The following is a 16,924-nucleotide window of genomic DNA, read 5'->3' as shown; positions in this document are numbered from 1 at the left end:
CCAATAGCTCAAGTGCCGGACAACCACCGTTTGTGAACTGCTACAGATATTTTGGATCCAAATGCTACTTTACCGCTCACGAAAAGTGTTTCTCGGCCCGGCCTGTCTCTTCTACATTTTTTGGGATTTCGGTTTTTTATTTTTTGCCTTTTGTTTTTTTGGTTATTTGCTGGGCAGTGGCGATTAAATCAGGGTCCAGCCCCGAAGAAGGCCATGCAGAGAAAGAAAATATTACTATTAAGAAATGAGTATTTAATTTATTTATAATTACTCAAGGTATTCAAAAATGATCTACCCACAAACAAGGCCTAAATAACCTCTCAATTCCTTAGTAGATATCCCCATTTTTTTCCTGTGTATACTTCCTTACCCTTCACCCCGTCGGGTGTATCTTTTGTGTGGGCAAGTCAAGTGCCGAATGCTCTTCAGCTCATTGTTAGCCCATAGACGGATCGCATAATGATCCAGAAACCGTCAGCCGAAATGGCCTGGCCGAAAATGCTTCTTTCTCACGTTTAGCGCTAGCGCCTGGGCCTAGGCAATGGCCAAAAAGCAATTCCGATCCCAGGCTAACAAGTGCCGGGCCAAACGAAAAACACGAGCTGTAAAACGTCAAAATATACGAGCACAGAGCGATTTAAACTGTCAACGCTGCCGTAAACATTGTCAGTAGTTAAGTAAGCGGGGGGCCGAGGAGCCTACGGGTCTCCGAGTCTCTACTGGCCAAAACTGGAACTCTTGGTGGCTACTTGTTGCCTCAAATTTGCTTATGAGCAGGCCAATACAGTCCGGCTACGACAACCAGTCGGGCTCTGGCTCCAAAAGACTCTGTGGCCTGTGTGTGCCTGTGCCTGCCTGCCTGGTCTAATGTGGCTCGTAAATCCTGGCCCAAACTGCCGGCCGACTGGTTAGTTGCGTTCGCCTTGGTGCCCCATCTGATGGATGTTGTGATGCGGCCGGGGCGGCACTTTGCCAGATTTACGCCCCGCAATTAACGTTCTAATCGCCCCAATTTGTTAGGATCAGAGGGGGGGTAGCTGCAAGGAGCTGGACCGCAAAGCAGCCAGATAATCAGCCCCAAAACAGCCTACAAGTCAATTGAAAGTGTCGACGAAGTCGAGGAAACTCTCGAAATTGATTTCAGGTTGTGCACTAAATTAATCCTAATGGAAAAATACATTTCGGAGATAGGAAGGCATTCATTTTCTTTCAGGAGTTTTCTTCAGTTTTTGGCAATACGGAAAAATAGTTTATCTAAGTATGGTTTTATGTTTAAGTATATTTTAAGTTAAAAATCAATTCATTTTACAGAGCTTTTTAGAAATGTTTAATATTTAAGTAGTTAATATTGTATTGTAATTTATTTTAAATTTTCTAGATCATTGTTGTTTTTAGTATCTTACAGCGAGGAAGATATTTCTCAGGTTAAAATACACCTGTTCATAAAGCTCATAAAGCTGGCGCCGCTGGCAAGCTTTGCGTCAGTATTTGGAACTCTGGAAGGCCTCTACACGTAAAATAAGCTAAGAACGTCATGTAACAGCTTGAAAAAGTGTAGAATTGCCTTTTTTGACGCCAATAGGTGACGCTACCAAAAAATAAGACAAATTTTAATAATAAAACTATTAATTTTAATAAAAGATTTTTAAGAAAGCTTCAACTGCTTTACTGATCTCTAAAAGTCAGTAAGCAGAACTCGGTATTGAAGGCAACCCATTAACACTTTTAAAACCCAAATCCTAGGCCTTTTTAACAGTTTCTTTACATTCCTGGCAAACTGTCCATTAATTCCCCCCATTACCGGCGGGGCCAGCCTTTTGTGAGCTCATTGCCGTTAAACAAATAAAAATAAACTAAGCGTAAATACTTAAGAAGAGCATAAATGCGAAGAGAAGAGTTTGTCCTTTGTCCTTAGCTTTGCTGGCGGGGAACTATTGACCTTTCTGGCGGGCGGGCTGTCCCCATTCTGGCCTATACTATGCGTGGATGGGTGTGTGTGCTAAACTTTAAATTGTCCAAAGCTACGTGCCCCGCATGCGGAGTTCATAAATCCAAGCGCTAAATGTAAACATCAACAGTTGTGCTGCTCCGTGGGCAGCGACAACAACAACAACAACAGCAACGATGGGAAAAACTTGCAAAGTTCAAACACAAACTAATGCAGCAGCCAAAGCAGGAACAAAAGCCACACCCACCGCCCACACACAACACTCCCTTAGCCCCACTTTCTTTCGCCCCCAAAACTCTCCTTTTGGCCAGGCACTTTCACTGTTGTTTTTGTTGCCATTCTGGTCCTGGTTATTGTTGTTGTTGTTGGTGTGCTTAATGCGCGATGGCCAAAAGAGTGTGTGTGTACGCTGAGAGAAAATATTTGTAATAATTAAAGATTTATATAACTTATAACTAATCATTCTTCAAGGGGTCTTCTAAGAAAATATATAATTTTTGTATAAAATATATCATTATTTATTAAACTAATATTCTCTCAGTGTAATCCTACATATGTATGCTTTAGTTGGAGGTGTTGCTGGCTGGCAGGACTAGCATAGAGAAAACCTCCTGTAGGTCCGGTCCTGACACAAGCAGCTAAAATAAAATAAGCTTGAGTTTTGTTTTCGTTTGTCGTATAAGCAATGGCTTAAAGTCCTGGTCTGCCGTTGGCCCCTTATGCCTCCTTGCCACGCATGTTGCAAGTGGTAATGACCTACCACCATAGCCACCCACACAGCCGCACAGCCGCACGGCAACACACAAACGCTTGTTGCACTGGCCCGAGGGTTAAGTTCCGATAATTATGAATGCAAAAGTGGAGCACAAAAAACGAAACTCATAGTGCAAAACAATCCACACACACAAACACATAGAAGTAAATGTGTGGCATGCCGCACTTAAAGTTGTTTACCTTTTTTACGGCACTTATTTCCAGTTGAAATTTAATTGGCTGAACAGAATTGGTATGGAATGGAGCCCGAAAACCGCAGTATGCTATTTATGATGAAAATCAAATTGATTGAAAAGTATTTTAATGGCAGGCCAATTAGCGTTATGATGCATAAGCTCTTCCGCCAGAAGTCCCCCGTCCAGGTGTCATAACTGGACACTCTGATTGTCTAATCTACAAGGCGACAGGTGTCTGAAGATCTGGAGTGGCGAATCCAATGAATTACGACTCTATCTGATCTAATCAGTAAGTGCTCTAAATCAAGTCTAGCAACGTGAGCAATATACTGAAAGAATGAAGAAAATAAAGCCTTAAACTATTAACTCAATTTCCACTAGTATATATCCTGCCCTATGAATTTCAATAATCAAATTCCTGGATGATAGTGAATTGTATTCAAATGAAAATCAAGTATTTATGCTTCTGTCTGCCGGTGTCCCCCCCGGGGCAAATAATCCAATGACAATGATGGTGAAAGGAAATCTCCGCCTAATTTAGACAGTGTTTACAATAAATATGCAAACACACCGCTAAATTGGCATAGAACAAACACAATTCGAGGCAACAAAGCATGCCACCCTGGGTGGCAGGAAAACAAAGACAAGGACACACGTGTAAACTGAGTACTCTTGAACCTGGAGTTGTGTGAATTGATTGTTTCCTTTTTTTTTTTGGGCAAATATAAACAGTCAAATACTTGATCGAACGACAAAAATTATTGGCCAACTAGGCTCCAGCCCACGAGGGTCGAAATAGGCGGATAATCTTATCGGATATCGTCGCAGTTTCCTCTTTATTAAATTAATTTAAAAGCCAAATATTCAAATCATTTATCGAATTGATGGCCATTGCTTATCACCTATCACCCATAGACACTTGAAAGGCCCGAAAAATACCTGTTGTTGCAGTTGCCATACCTGCCAGCAACATTCATTGCATGTTGCTGGCCGCCGACAACATGTTGCTCGCGTGACGGCTTCGGCCTGAGTGCTCGGCACTTACTCGGTTCTGAATCGGCACTGGCTGCCATTTGCTGGTCGAATGGAAGCCACTGAAAGTTCGCCGTTCAGTTAAATTTTGCCATCCGGTCGCCCAACACGCACGGCGCGCTTACTCCTTCCCAGATTCGAGATCCAAACCGATCCGATCCGACACCGATCTACTCCGGCTGCAGTGTCATTCGAAAGTGTCTCGCTCCAGCTGCTCAAGTAATCAACTCAAATCAAATCGAATTAAAACCCATACCCAAAGGCACTTTAAAAATGTACAAAAATAAACAAAGGCGGGACAACAGAAGCGAAAAAAACCGGCTCTCGGCTTCACAGGTTGTGGGATTTTGCGCACAGGGCGACGATCCCGCCGAAGATCGGGCTCTGAGAGGCGCGTCCGACTGCATTCTTGCATCACGGGTAGCCGGCTTCATCCAGACAGGCCTTCATTTGCTCCAAAAGAAAACTGGATCTTGGCTAATTTACATTCATTAAAAATGAATTCCAAACAGACTACCTTAAGAAAACTTACAGAAATATTTCAAGAACTTGTGTCTTGAAATCTTTAGCAAAACAAATACTTAAAGTTCAATGAACTAAATGCCCATAAACCCAGCTGTATGATGCACATTTTCTCCCAGTGTCGAGTTCCGAGCACTTTGTGCCGTTAAATGATTTGTTTTCGTTACTCAATTAGACGGCTTTTAACAGCTGAGCTTCCATGCACTGAGAAGGTCTTTGCGATGCACCGCCAAAGATAAAAGAAATTATCATAACAGGTGACACAATAGTGTCGCTAATTAAAAGTGCAAAACAATGCACATTGCGCCGCTGGAATGCAAAGTCGACCCAGCGTCGACTTTATCGTATTTTAGTGCAGATTCTATATGTCTGTATAGTCTTTGGTCTATTTCCCTTCTGTTTACTTTTTTTATTTATTGGCCAGCCAGCCGCATCTGGCTCGAAACCCTGACCTGTGCCAATCAGTTTGCGTCTCATGTTTTGCTTCAATTTATTTGAACGTCAACAAATATCCGAGAAATTGTTGCGAGGCGTTTGAAAAGTGTTTGCTCTGCCGCTGTTTGTGTATCGTTTATTTATAGGCCTTAAATGCATCTGTCGGCGCAGTATTTGTATTTACATACTGCAAATAATAACACAAATGGCCACAAAACATAATCAAAGCCAGCAAAATTTTACCTCATCAAATAAATAAAATCTCTCGATAGTTTTTCACCTTTCAAGCTGGGTAGGCAGTTCATGAAACTGGAGTCACAAAAGCAGGAGGCGCATATTAATTAAAAACTGCATTTGATTGATTGATTTTTTTTTCCTCCTTTAATATTTTCCTCTCTAACAAAGAGCTTTAGTTATTTTTTTCTTAAATAAAAACTAGTCCCAGGTAATTACACCTGATAGTATCATATGCCCGGCCCCGAAATCTCATAAGCCACTTGACCAACCCACACAACCTGTTCGGAATTATACTTTGACCTGTCCACGCCACATTTGCAGCAATAATTGGCAAACAAAATAAAGGCGCCCACCCGGTGAAAATATTAGAAGGAGTCCCAAGTCCAAATTAAACAATTTGTTTAAAAAAAAAATAAAAAGAAAACACGACAACATCTGACGCTTTGCTTTCGCTTTCCTCTTATTTTGTCGCAGAACCATTCGGGTATTTTTAGATCAATTTTTCTTTCGCCTTTTTTGTTTTTTTGTGTTTTGGTTTGTTCATTTTTTTTATTTTTATTTAAATTTTATTTTTTATTCTAAAGAGAAAAGATCTGTTACTGCGTCTCAATCGTGCAATACATAATAAACAGACCTCTGCACTCGCTGCAAGTCGCCCAAGCCTATAATTTTCTATAATTTTCTATAAATATTTGCGCATACAACTTTGTCATTGGTTATTAATTATTTGCATCGATTTATTGTTCTAACCAAAGCCAGTTACTGTGACGTCACGGAGAGTAAGTGCACTTAACTGCACTTGCGAAAACAATTGCACTGTGAGCTGCGGCGTTGAGAGGGAGAGCGGAGCAGAAAAAAGCTAAAATGCATCATTGGAGCCATTGGAACTGGAGCTGGACGCTGCTGGTTGTTTCGGGTGAGTGGATGCACTGCGAAAAATAAGTACTACCGAGATTAGCAGAGGACAAGATTAGAAAAAAAATTTAATTAGAAATATGGCCTGATTTATATTGCAACTACCATGCGGTCCGGGTTATCTGGCCCTTGAAAAGCTGACCCGATACGTCAGTCAACTCTTGGACAGACAATTCCGCTATAGATTACACCGGATAGAGACACAGACATGGCAGAAAGTTGGGCGAAAAATTTATGAAATGCCAATTTCACTTACGTTTAACTTTATTACCCCTGACGCACATTTGCAACTTTGTTGCAACTACTACTCGATGCTGGCTGCTGGCACTGGACAGCCAAGAGTCTCAGATTGCCTTTTAGCTTTCAGCTAGAGCACACACTACTATTCCAGTGTTTCTGCTTTTTGTTTGTTTGTTTATTTGTCTCCTCTCGCCCACTATATTCAGTTCCTTTCTCGAATTTCCGTTCCAGCCCTGCTCCTGGCGGTGGCCAGCTCGGAGGAATGCGGCCAGGAGGAGTTCAGCAAGTGCGCCGAACCACTTGATATGCTGCATTTAACGTCGGAGTTTTCGATTGGTCCTGCCAAGAAGGAGGACCTGGACAAACTTTGTCAGTAAGTGGCCCCCAAAAGTCGATCTGGTCGGCGTTCCTCGAATCCCAATCCTCCTTCTCCTCCTCCCAAGCAGTCGCCAAGTATTTGCAAGAACTTCACATAGATCTTTTTTCTACGCCTAGTGAACTACGGAAGGGGGTGCGCTGCATCCAGAGCTATACCAGGCGGTGCATGGACCTTCAGCAGCGGAATCAGTTCAACAAGCTCTACCACGGCACCAACCAGTTCATCCGTGACCTGTGCAACAAGGGCGAGTTCCAGGACGAGTACCTTAAGCACATACCCTGCTCTGAGATGGCCAAGAAGGAGTACGCGGTCTGCGCCAATCGCTACAAGGAGACCATGGTGTTCCTGAAGCCCAGCAAGAACCAGGAAAGTCAGGAGAACGGCACTCTCAACGAGAACATCAAAACCATTTGTTGGTGAGTGATAAATAATTCTAAATATAATCCAACAATCAGCCATTGAAGCCTTTTAATTAGATTTTGCATTTCTAATATTGTTTCTATGCCTGGTTTTGTTTCGCAGCTCCATTAATGAGCTCGTGGATTGCTCTGAAAACGCGGCCCGCAAAATCTGCGGTAACGAGGCTGCCAAATTCACCCGGGAACTGGTCGACAAATACGCCAATAGCCTGACCAAGGTGAGTACATGGGGGTGCCTCCTCCTCCATTCCGGATCTATAGTCTCTCCCCTCGACTGCATAGATCTACTGCGAGGACTTTACCCGCAATCCGGGCATCTGTCGGGACGGCGAGGGAAACGGTTCTAATCGTTCGATGCAGAGCAGTTTTGGCATTTTGGTGGCCGGAACAGTACTCTCGCTGCTGGCCAGCAGAGGTACCAGATAGATGGCATCCACACAGTCGAGTGGAACACGGCGCAAACCAGTCTTACCAAACGGAAATTAACGATGCTACTGAGATGAGAAAAAATGGAGAAATAATGGAATAATAGTTAAGGTTTCCCCCACACGTCACACCGATGGAATTCCACACGCAGTTGCTGTTGCTCTTGCATACTTTTGGCAGTCAGTTTAGGCCACACCAATAATCCAACAATCCAGTAATCCAGAAATCCATAGAGAAACAGATAGTACCCAGGATGTCGAGGCCGGGCAGTCAAGAAACTTAAGCTATACGGTAAAGTAAATGTTAAGTATGTTACGAGTATGTATACCAGAATGCATAAAGACACATATATGGAGAGGAGATCGGATCGGAGGATCTGGGGAGTATATGTGCGGACATGTGTGTGTTACTATATAGATGATATAGGCTAGATAGTTAGAATCAGTGTTGAATCAGTGTGTGCGGCAGACAGAGTTACGTGTTGTTGGCCCTTCTTTCGTGCAATACTAGAGTTTCGTTGCGTTGAGTTTGTTGCAAGTTGTCCAGGCTTTAAGTGTAGGCGTAAACACCCATTAGATGTAATACCCCTAAGTTCCACAAATCATTGTTAGCTGCAGCCCTCTCCCACCAACCCTCACTCCTTTTACCACCCACTTCTATGCGCACAAGAAGATATAGAACTACAAGAAGTATCCCCAGCGGATTGGCTCACATATCGGCAATAACTTTATATTTAAAAGAAAGTGCATTTCTATGAACGGGAATTTTATAAATTATTTAGTGGATAGCGTATATATTTATTTCACACTCTGTAAATACTTTTAAAAAATACATAATATATACAATACATATATATTCGATTGATAATGCCGCGGCGAAGCGTTCGGAAGTATACTTATAAATAAATATTAGTTTAACTTAAATACACACACACCAACACACCTACACCCCCACACACCCACACTCACAATAACTTACAAAAAACTGTGAATATATATTATGATTAAAGAGTAACATTTATTTTAAGTAAAACACACAAATGCATTTGCAAAGAAAAAATAATAAAAAACGAGAAAATAAATTAACAAAAAGGGGAGTGTGAGAAAAGCGGGGAAATAAAAGGGAAAATGGCCAAGAGGGCTGGGTAAAACATTAAATATCAAACCAAGGGATACCCTTACATTTTTCAATAAATCGGTGAAAAATAAATAACAGTTGGAGTGGAGGATTTTTAAGATTATGCGAATTAATTGGCTGATATCATATTCAGAAATTGTATTTCATATTTTCTTATAAAATGTCCAATATAAAAATATTTTTTTAAAGGCAGTTCCCCAAATTAATTTAGACCCATTTGAAGAGTATAAAAAGCGAATGAGTGCCGTGCCAAAAAATGCTTTTTACTGCAGGATCTGGAAAACCCAGCGAGCGCAGCCAAAAACGCGCCATGCATCGCGCCCCACCCGGCGCCCAAAAGTATGCTGCGCAAATATGCCAGTGCTGGCTACCAGAAGGGGTTAGCACAGAATCCTGCAAGAGGCCAAGCCAGATGCGGAAGGAGAAGGGAGACGGGGGTCGGGGTCCCGCCACACCGAGGCTGGCCATAATTTATGTTTATGTGGTGCGTTCATTAGACCAGCGACGACGAGGACGACGACGACCTCGCCAACAGTTGACTTCTCGCCTGGCAGCTAATTTATAAGGTCGGCGCTAGGCTCAAGGACATGTGAACGGAAGCTGGAATCGCTGCCTGTTGGGTGTAATAATTACAGTTATCATAGGTGGCCAGCGGCGGGCTTTGGATTTGCATTTCGAGCTGGAAATCGTGGTCGGAAATTGATTTCCTGCCAGGCATAATGACCACAGTCAGCGGGATAAGTTAATTTACATGCCTGGCTAAAAGGCATTTCGGGATTACTACTTTCTGTCAAAAGACAGAAACTCAAGCTAGCTGTGTGAGTTACTTTTGATGACATTTTAATTTTTCATCACAATCCCGAAGAGCTTTCGTTCTAATCTATCATAAAGTTCTAAAAATTTAATTTCGCAAAGATTTATTTCCCTTTGAAATGTACCTCAGGGATAAATATTATTTTTTGGCCATTGAAAAATAAACCTACATATTGGCTGGACATTTTCAGTAGCCTTTGCAATCACATTTTGGAATTGCATTTCATGGGAGAGACGATGCGAGGCATTTTTGAGCTCGGAAGCAAGTGCTTAACAAATCAATAACAGAGCCAGGAGGGGAGGTGGCCTCCAGTTGGGACACAGGTATCTCGATTGCAGTTCAAATATTTACGATTCCATTTAGAGTGGGGGGCAGTAGAGGAAGTGGCAGCTCACAGCTCTCCCCGGAGTCATTTTCAACTTCATTTGTTGTGCAAATAGGCGAAATGCAACGGATCCCTGCCACCTTCACCCGATGCCCGGGGGCAAGTCATATAATTCAAAGTCATATTTTGTATCTTGAGCTAACGATTCGAAATCGTTTCTCTCTGCTAGGGCAACGGAGACCCCCTTTTCGGTTCTTAATTAATTGAAAGTATCTTTTGTGGGGACGTGAGTGTTGCAAGCAAATTGACAGTCCGCATCTAGTCGGAGAAGTGTTGAGTGCCATTCAGAGCGTTTCCCTTCCACTTCCTGTTGTCCTGCGTCCTGTGTCCTGGCATTCATTCATTTGCCTCCCACATGTCCTTCCTCCCCGTCGGAATCCTGCCATGTTTAATCCTCTTTAAGCGGCAACAGAACGATTACATTTTGATTTTTTTTTAGCTCCGTTTGGAAGCTGCATCCCAGCAGCATCCTTTTGGTGGCCGTTCGCTTTTGCTTTTATTTGCACATTTCCGCAGCGACTAATCTGCAATTATGTTTTACATAAAAATCCTATCGCATCCTATCCCATCCTATCCGGTAGAAAAACACAAACAAAACCCAGCATCAAAGTGAGTGGGAAAAGTTTTCAACAACTTTGTCCGAGCTTGATTGTTTTGCCGGCTGAGATTGTCGCGAAACACAAATATTAAACAACAACAGGGACACCAGCCAACTATCAGGATAAACGCTGTTTTAAATCCAATGCCCACACTACGTATACGTAATGCAGTGTCTTATTAATAAACCAGACCATCCCGACAGCGTTATGAATTTATATCGATATCAAACAAAATCAAACAATATCCGTTACTAATCTGCATATTAATGAGAATTAAACTAAACATTGAAATCCGAGTAATCACGATATTGTTCTGACAATGTTATGGCTATTAACATGACTGAAAGTCTGAGCACTGCCACGCAATTAGCCTTGATGCTTGTTGCTTTCCTGGCCATCTTGGTAAGCTACTAAGCATATTTAATAACTGGAAGGCATCCACTCTTTGAGCTTCGATGCATTTAGCATTTAGAAGCATTTACGTGTCGTTGCTGCTGCTGCTGTGTACAGTGTACAGTGTACACCCCACATCATATTCACTTTGAGTTATTTTCGTTTATATTTCAATTGCAAGTCACTTGGAGAGATTAAATGGGTACACGACCTGGCCCTCTCCAGGCAGGTCAGTGCGGCCCCTGACCGACCAGGCTGATGGCCATAAATGCGCTTGTGGTTGATAGGTGGTTGCCGAAAAGCAGCTAAGAGGGCGGTGGGGTGGCTATGTCAGCTGTTGGCCAGCTGGCTGGGGTTTCGAATGCATTCCGTACATGATAATCATGTTGGTTGCTACGGCTACTCCTGCTGCAAGCTGCAAGCAGCAACTTGCAACTACAGATGAGGCGACTGCATGCGTTGCATTTGCAATTCCTGGCTATACGGGATGGCAATATGGCTATATGCTGGATGTTGGATGCTGGACGCTCAATGGTCGATGGGCCTGTCTAGCTAAGCCTGCTGTGGCTTGTCGTGGTGTGGTTTATGGCAACATCTTGTCCAATTTATTACCACTTTCATTTGGTAGCATAATAGGCAATGCACTAGCCGGCACACACAAAAATGCACTAAGAGAAAAGAAATGACTATTATCATTAATATTAAACTTTAAATGGTTTTAAAATCTAAGCTCCTGTTTAACTTAAACCTATATATTAGTATGTAATTTTGTATGACTAACACTTAAATATAATTATTATTTTTTTAAATATTTTGTTGACTGTCGTTCGAAACGCACTTGTGGTGAATGCTGCCAGCCTGCCTGGGATGCATATATCTATAACACGTAGCACTCAAAAATACTCAAACATTGAAATTGGAGTTCTAGTTTTTGGTTCTCGTCTCGTTTCTGCTTCATCAGTTACATGCTTTGAATAATTCAAGCGTATTTTAGGCCTTCCTTTTGGACTGACGTCTTTTGTTGGCCTTAAAAGTTATTAAATTATTTCCAAAGTCTACCATTTCAGGTCGATTTTTTGGCTTTTATTCGGCATTTGAGCGTGTCACTTCTGTGATGACATGCAGCACAATGTTGCAAACTGCAATTATTGTGCATTAAACGAGTCGAATTAGCATAATTCAGTGCAACTGCCGACGAGTCTGTTACCCCTCCCACGTTACGTATACGCAATGTGGAACCCCTACCCAGTAGATTACGTATACGCAGTGCTTGACGGTGCCAGCCATTTGTGCTGCATATCCCCAGGCGACAGAAGCTGCAAAAAAATGAAACAGAAAGACGAGACACAAATTTTCTCGCGCTCTGGCGGCAGCTAAAAAACAAAGCTCGAGTGTTGACGGCAAACCACATGCCACCCATCCCTCTACAACCACCCCCACCTAACCCCTCTGACACCATCGCACCCTGTGTGTCCTTTAGCTGTTTGTCAACAGCAGCGGCAGCCAAACACTTGAGGGGCGTGTCAGGCGTGTAGGCGCCTTTTTAATTGCACTGAAAACAAAACGCTAAACACTTGTTGGCTGCCCGGATGGCTGCCTGCCCTCCAGCTAGTTGGCGAATGGCGACTGGCGGCCGAATGGGCGGGGTGCCATCAAAACTCTCTAAAAGGCAAAAAGCGTTGCCGACACCGCCAGCAGCAGCAGTGGCAGCAATTGCTGATGTTGCTACTGTTGCAACTGCTTTGATTGTGCCCCATAACTGTGAGGCAGCTTCCATGTCGCCCCATTGTGTCGCTTCTTTGCCGGCGCTTGCTGGAGTTTTGCTTTGATCGCATTGTAACATTTTGCGACAGTTTTAGATTGTAATGGCCTTCCGGGGAATGGGAATAAAGCGGCTTTCAATTGGATCAGATTGTCAGCGAGTTGGCAGAGAAAAACGTAATTCAAAAGCTAAAGTCGATCCACAAATCGTTTTGTTTAAGAATCGGATGCATGCATTTTTCAAAATTTGAAGGGGGTCATCTAAAAAATTTTACAAAAAATCTAAAAAAAAATTTGTTTCTAGATTTTAATGCAGATTGAATTAGAATCGAATAACCAATCGTTTAAGGTACTCCGCTCAAGAATCGGATCAATATTGGCAAAGATATAGCTCTCGCTGTGGACCATATGTGGCTCCCCATGCATTTTTCAAAATTCGAAATTCTGTCCTCCAGAAAATTTTACAAAAAATCTAAAAAAAAATTAGTTTCTAGATTTTAATGCAGATTGAATCAGAATCGAACTACCAATCGTTTAAGGTATTCCGTTCAAGAATCGGATGCAAATTGGCAAAGATATAGCTATCGCTGTGGACCATATGTGGCTCCCCATGCATTTTTCAAAATTCGAAGGGGGTCCTCCAAAAAATTTTACAAAAAATCAAAAAAAAATTTGTTTCTAGATTTTAATGCAGATTTATTGAAAACCGATCCACCAATCGTTTAAGGTACTCCGCTCAAGAATCGGATGAAAATTGACAAAGATATAGCTATCGCTGTGGACCATATATGGCTCCCCATGCACTTTTCAAAATTCGAAGGGGGTCCTCCAGAAAATTTTACAAAAAATCAAAAAAAAAATTTGTTTCTAGATTTTAATGCAGATTTATTGAGAATCGATCCACCAATCGTTTAAGGTACTCCGCTCAAGAATCGGATGCAAATTGGCAAAGATATAGCTATCGCTGTGGACCATATGTGGCTCCCCATGCATTTTTCAAAATTCGAAGGGGGTCCTCCAAAAAATTTTACAAAAAATCAAAAAAAAATTTGTTTCTAGATTTTAATGCAGATTTATTGAAAACCGATCCACCAATCGTTTAAGGTACTCCGCTCAAGAATCGGATGAAAATTGACAAAGATATAGCTATCGCTGTGGACCATATATGGCTCCCCATGCACTTTTCAAAATTCGAAGGGGGTCCTCCAGAAAATTTTACAAAAAATCTAAAAAAAAATTTGTTTCTAGATTTTAATGCAGATTGAATCAGAATCGAACTACCAATCGTTTAAGGTATTCCGTTCAAGAATCGGATGAAAATTGGCAAAGATATAGCTATCGCTGTGGACCATATATGGCTTCCCATGCATTTTTTCAAAATTAGAAGGGGGTCCTCCAGCAAATTTTACAAAAAATCAAAAAAAAAATTTGTTTCTAGATTTTAATGCAGATTTATTGAGAATCGATCCACCAATCGTTTAAGGTACTCCGCTCAAGAATCGGATGAAAATTGGCAAAGATATAGCTATCGCTGTGGACCATATATGGCTCCCCATGCATTTTTCAAAATTCGAAGGGGGTCCTCCAGAAAATTTTACAAAAAATCTAAAAAAAAATTTGTTTCTAGATTTTAATGCAGATTTATTGAAAATCGATCCACCAATCGTTTAAGGTACTCCGCTCAAGAATCGGATGAAAATTGACAAAGATATAGCTATCGCTGTGGACCATATATGGCTCCCCATGCACTTTTCAAAATTCGAAGGGGGTCCTCCAGAAAATTTTACAAAAAATCTAAAAAAAAATTTGTTTCTAGATTTTAATGCAGATTGAATCAGAATCGAACTACCAATCGTTTAAGGTATTCCGTTCAAGAATCGGATGAAAATTGGCAAAGATATAGCTATCGCTGTGGACCATATATTGCTTCCCATGCATTTTTTCAAAATTAGAAGGGGGTCCTCCAGCAAATTTTACAAAAAATCAAAAAAAAAATTTGTTTCTAGATTTTAATGCAGATTTATTGAGAATCGATCCACCAATCGTTTAAGGTACTCCGCTCAAGAATCGGATGAAAATTGGCAAAGATATAGCTATCGCTGTGGACCATATATGGCTCCCCATGCATTTTTCAAAATTCGAAGGGGGTCCTCCAGAAAATTTTACAAAAAATCTAAAAAAATATGTTTTCATATTTTAATGCAGATTGATTGAGAATCGAACTACCAACCGTTTAAGGTATTCCGTTTAAGAATCGGATAAGTATTAGGAAAAATATAGACTTTGGAATGGATGGTATATGATAATGGTATTGGAAACTATCACAGAGGATTCACAGATACATATTATTATTTGATTTAAAGTAACTGCATTTAAAAATCATGGATCGCACATACTATTGATTTTATTTGTTCTATTTTAGACCTTTATCAATTAATGTATTACATGAAAATGCATTATTATGTTGCCCGTCGTTATTATGCATTTGTAAAATGTGGGATGATTGAGGCGGCGCTTGATTGACCTGCTCATGTGATGATTGCCACATTTAATTATCGCATTCGATCAGATAATGCAGTTAATTTTCAATTTGGTTTTTCAGCAGAGCACGAGCGTCTCTGGCACGAAGTTCGATTTATTGTGCGTTTCATTGGGGCAACATGTTTAATTAACGAACACAATGAAGTTGGGCCAGGACGGCGGGCGGCGGAAACAAGAACGGCAACAACAAGAATTTGTCACTGACGTTCGGCGAAATTTCTGACTCTCTGGTGACATTTGAAAAGTTTAAAATAATATAATTTTCAACGCTATATAGCAAACTAACAAGTTCGACTCGGAAGCCGGGCAGGTGGGGTCTTCAAAACATCCACCCACCCACGAGGGTGGGAATTTGTCTTAGCTAACTTTTCGTCCCGGAAAGGAGAAACTTTTTCGGCTGCACTGTTGCACCCACACTGACTTGGCCCAGCATACACACACTCCCACACACACTTTCTATTGTAAAATATGTAAGAAAGTTTCCTTGGCTTGGCTGGGAAAACGCTGCGTTTTCCAAAAGCAGGAGCTGAAGCAGCAGGAGCATCAGAAGCGGAGCATCGACGTTGTCTTTGGGGAAATTAAACATTTTCTATTTGAAAACTTTGCCGTGTGTGTGAGGAGTTTTCGGGGCAGGGATGGATTCTGGTTGGTTTCAAGAGCAACAGTTGCCTTTTGAACTGTCCGGGGTCACACTTTTGCATTACATTAGTCGCCTTTTGTTTGAACAATTGCGGAAGTCATAATTTTTGTGCCGACCAAGTTTCGGGCAAGGCTTTTTTGACAAATTTAGCAGCAAATTGGCGGGGAGGAGGTGCTAGTAGTTCTAGTTTGGGAATTCGTTTTTCCAAATGGCTAAAATGCTCCAAACGGGCAAATGTCAAGCGGCTTGCTGTCATAGGTGTTGCATATTTAATGCGGCAACAATGCAGAGTGGCAACACCCAGTGGCACCAACAGCGATTCAGATTCGGATTCAGATTCAGACAAGTGCACCCAAAGTGCATGCAAATATTTTTGTCAACGATTGTTTGGCCCAATGTTTGGAAGAGGCAGGGGGATCCGGGGGGAGCTGTTTGGAAATACAGGTCAGGGTGCAGGGACAAGGACAGTAAACGGTTTGAGTAATTGTTGTTGGTGTGAAAACTGGCAACGATGCCAGCGACTGTCACGAGCTGGAAAAGGATTTGCTGGGTTATGTATGAGCCAAAGGCTGATTGAGATGAAGGAGCAGCTGGCGGGAGCTCCAAATGGCCATTCCGATGGACCGTCTACGGCATCAACAATCCTGCCAAACTGCTCTTTAAAAAAAATAGGAAATCATTACATGAGAAGCATAAAAATCCCATCTAACGTTAATCTCCTGCCTGATTTCCAGCAAATAAAATCAATTAAATCGCATGGCCTAAAGAAAGCAATCCAGAATAATATTTACAAAAAGCTTCCGAACACTGATTTTTTACCACAGACTGGCATAAAAAACCTAGTTTCAGTGGCAAATGGGAAACAGGATCCCAGGCCCAGGATCCTAAAGCGAACAAAAAAGTCCAGACAACCAAAAATGATTTTCGCATTGATGGAAATTAAACGCAGGACGCAAAGCGAGACAAACCAGTGCGATGTGTTGCATCTGCTGGGGCATTATCAAATAATTCAGTTGTAATCTATTTTAATCCGCCAGTATGACCCCTTCCCTCTCCGGCAAAATGTTTATTTGTTTTCCCTCTAACCCTGCTGAACCCCATCACCCAGAAGCCCCGAACTTGTTACCAATATTTCGCTTGTCCTCTGCCAT

General features: G+C 41.7%; 1 protein-coding gene across 1 annotated transcript; it reads left to right on the top strand.

The window, feature by feature from the left end:
• The first annotated feature begins 3,995 nt into the window (after window positions 1-3,995).
• On the top strand, window positions 3,996-8,584 carry LOC108121424 (uncharacterized). The gene is made up of 6 exons (XM_043210901.2): window positions 3,996-4,149; window positions 5,880-6,040; window positions 6,511-6,652; window positions 6,775-7,074; window positions 7,181-7,295; window positions 7,360-8,584. Exons 2-6 carry the CDS (start codon window positions 5,989-5,991, stop codon window positions 7,501-7,503), a joined length of 753 nt encoding a protein of 250 aa, XP_043066836.1. The 5' UTR covers window positions 3,996-4,149; window positions 5,880-5,988; the 3' UTR covers window positions 7,504-8,584.
• The last annotated feature ends 8,340 nt before the right edge of the window (window positions 8,585-16,924 follow it).

This window comes from Drosophila bipectinata, chromosome 2R, assembly GCF_030179905.1.
Source record: "Drosophila bipectinata strain 14024-0381.07 chromosome 2R, DbipHiC1v2, whole genome shotgun sequence".
Lineage (NCBI taxonomy): Eukaryota > Metazoa > Arthropoda > Insecta > Diptera > Drosophilidae > Drosophila > Drosophila bipectinata.
The sequence above is the reverse complement of the archived record's forward strand: the minus strand, read 5'-3'. Positions and strand labels throughout refer to the sequence as shown.

Bases quoted from the DNA above. Each gene is read 5' to 3' on its own strand.
- LOC108121424 (XM_043210901.2), top strand. From the start codon at position 5,989: ATGCATCATTGGAGCCATTGGAACTGGAGCTGGACGCTGCTGGTTGTT. The intron at 6,653-6,774 runs GTAAGTGGCCCC...TTCTACGCCTAG, and splicing joins GACCTGGACAAACTTTGTCA to TGAACTACGGAAGGGGGTGC. The intron at 7,075-7,180 runs GTGAGTGATAAA...TTTGTTTCGCAG, and splicing joins AACATCAAAACCATTTGTTG to CTCCATTAATGAGCTCGTGG.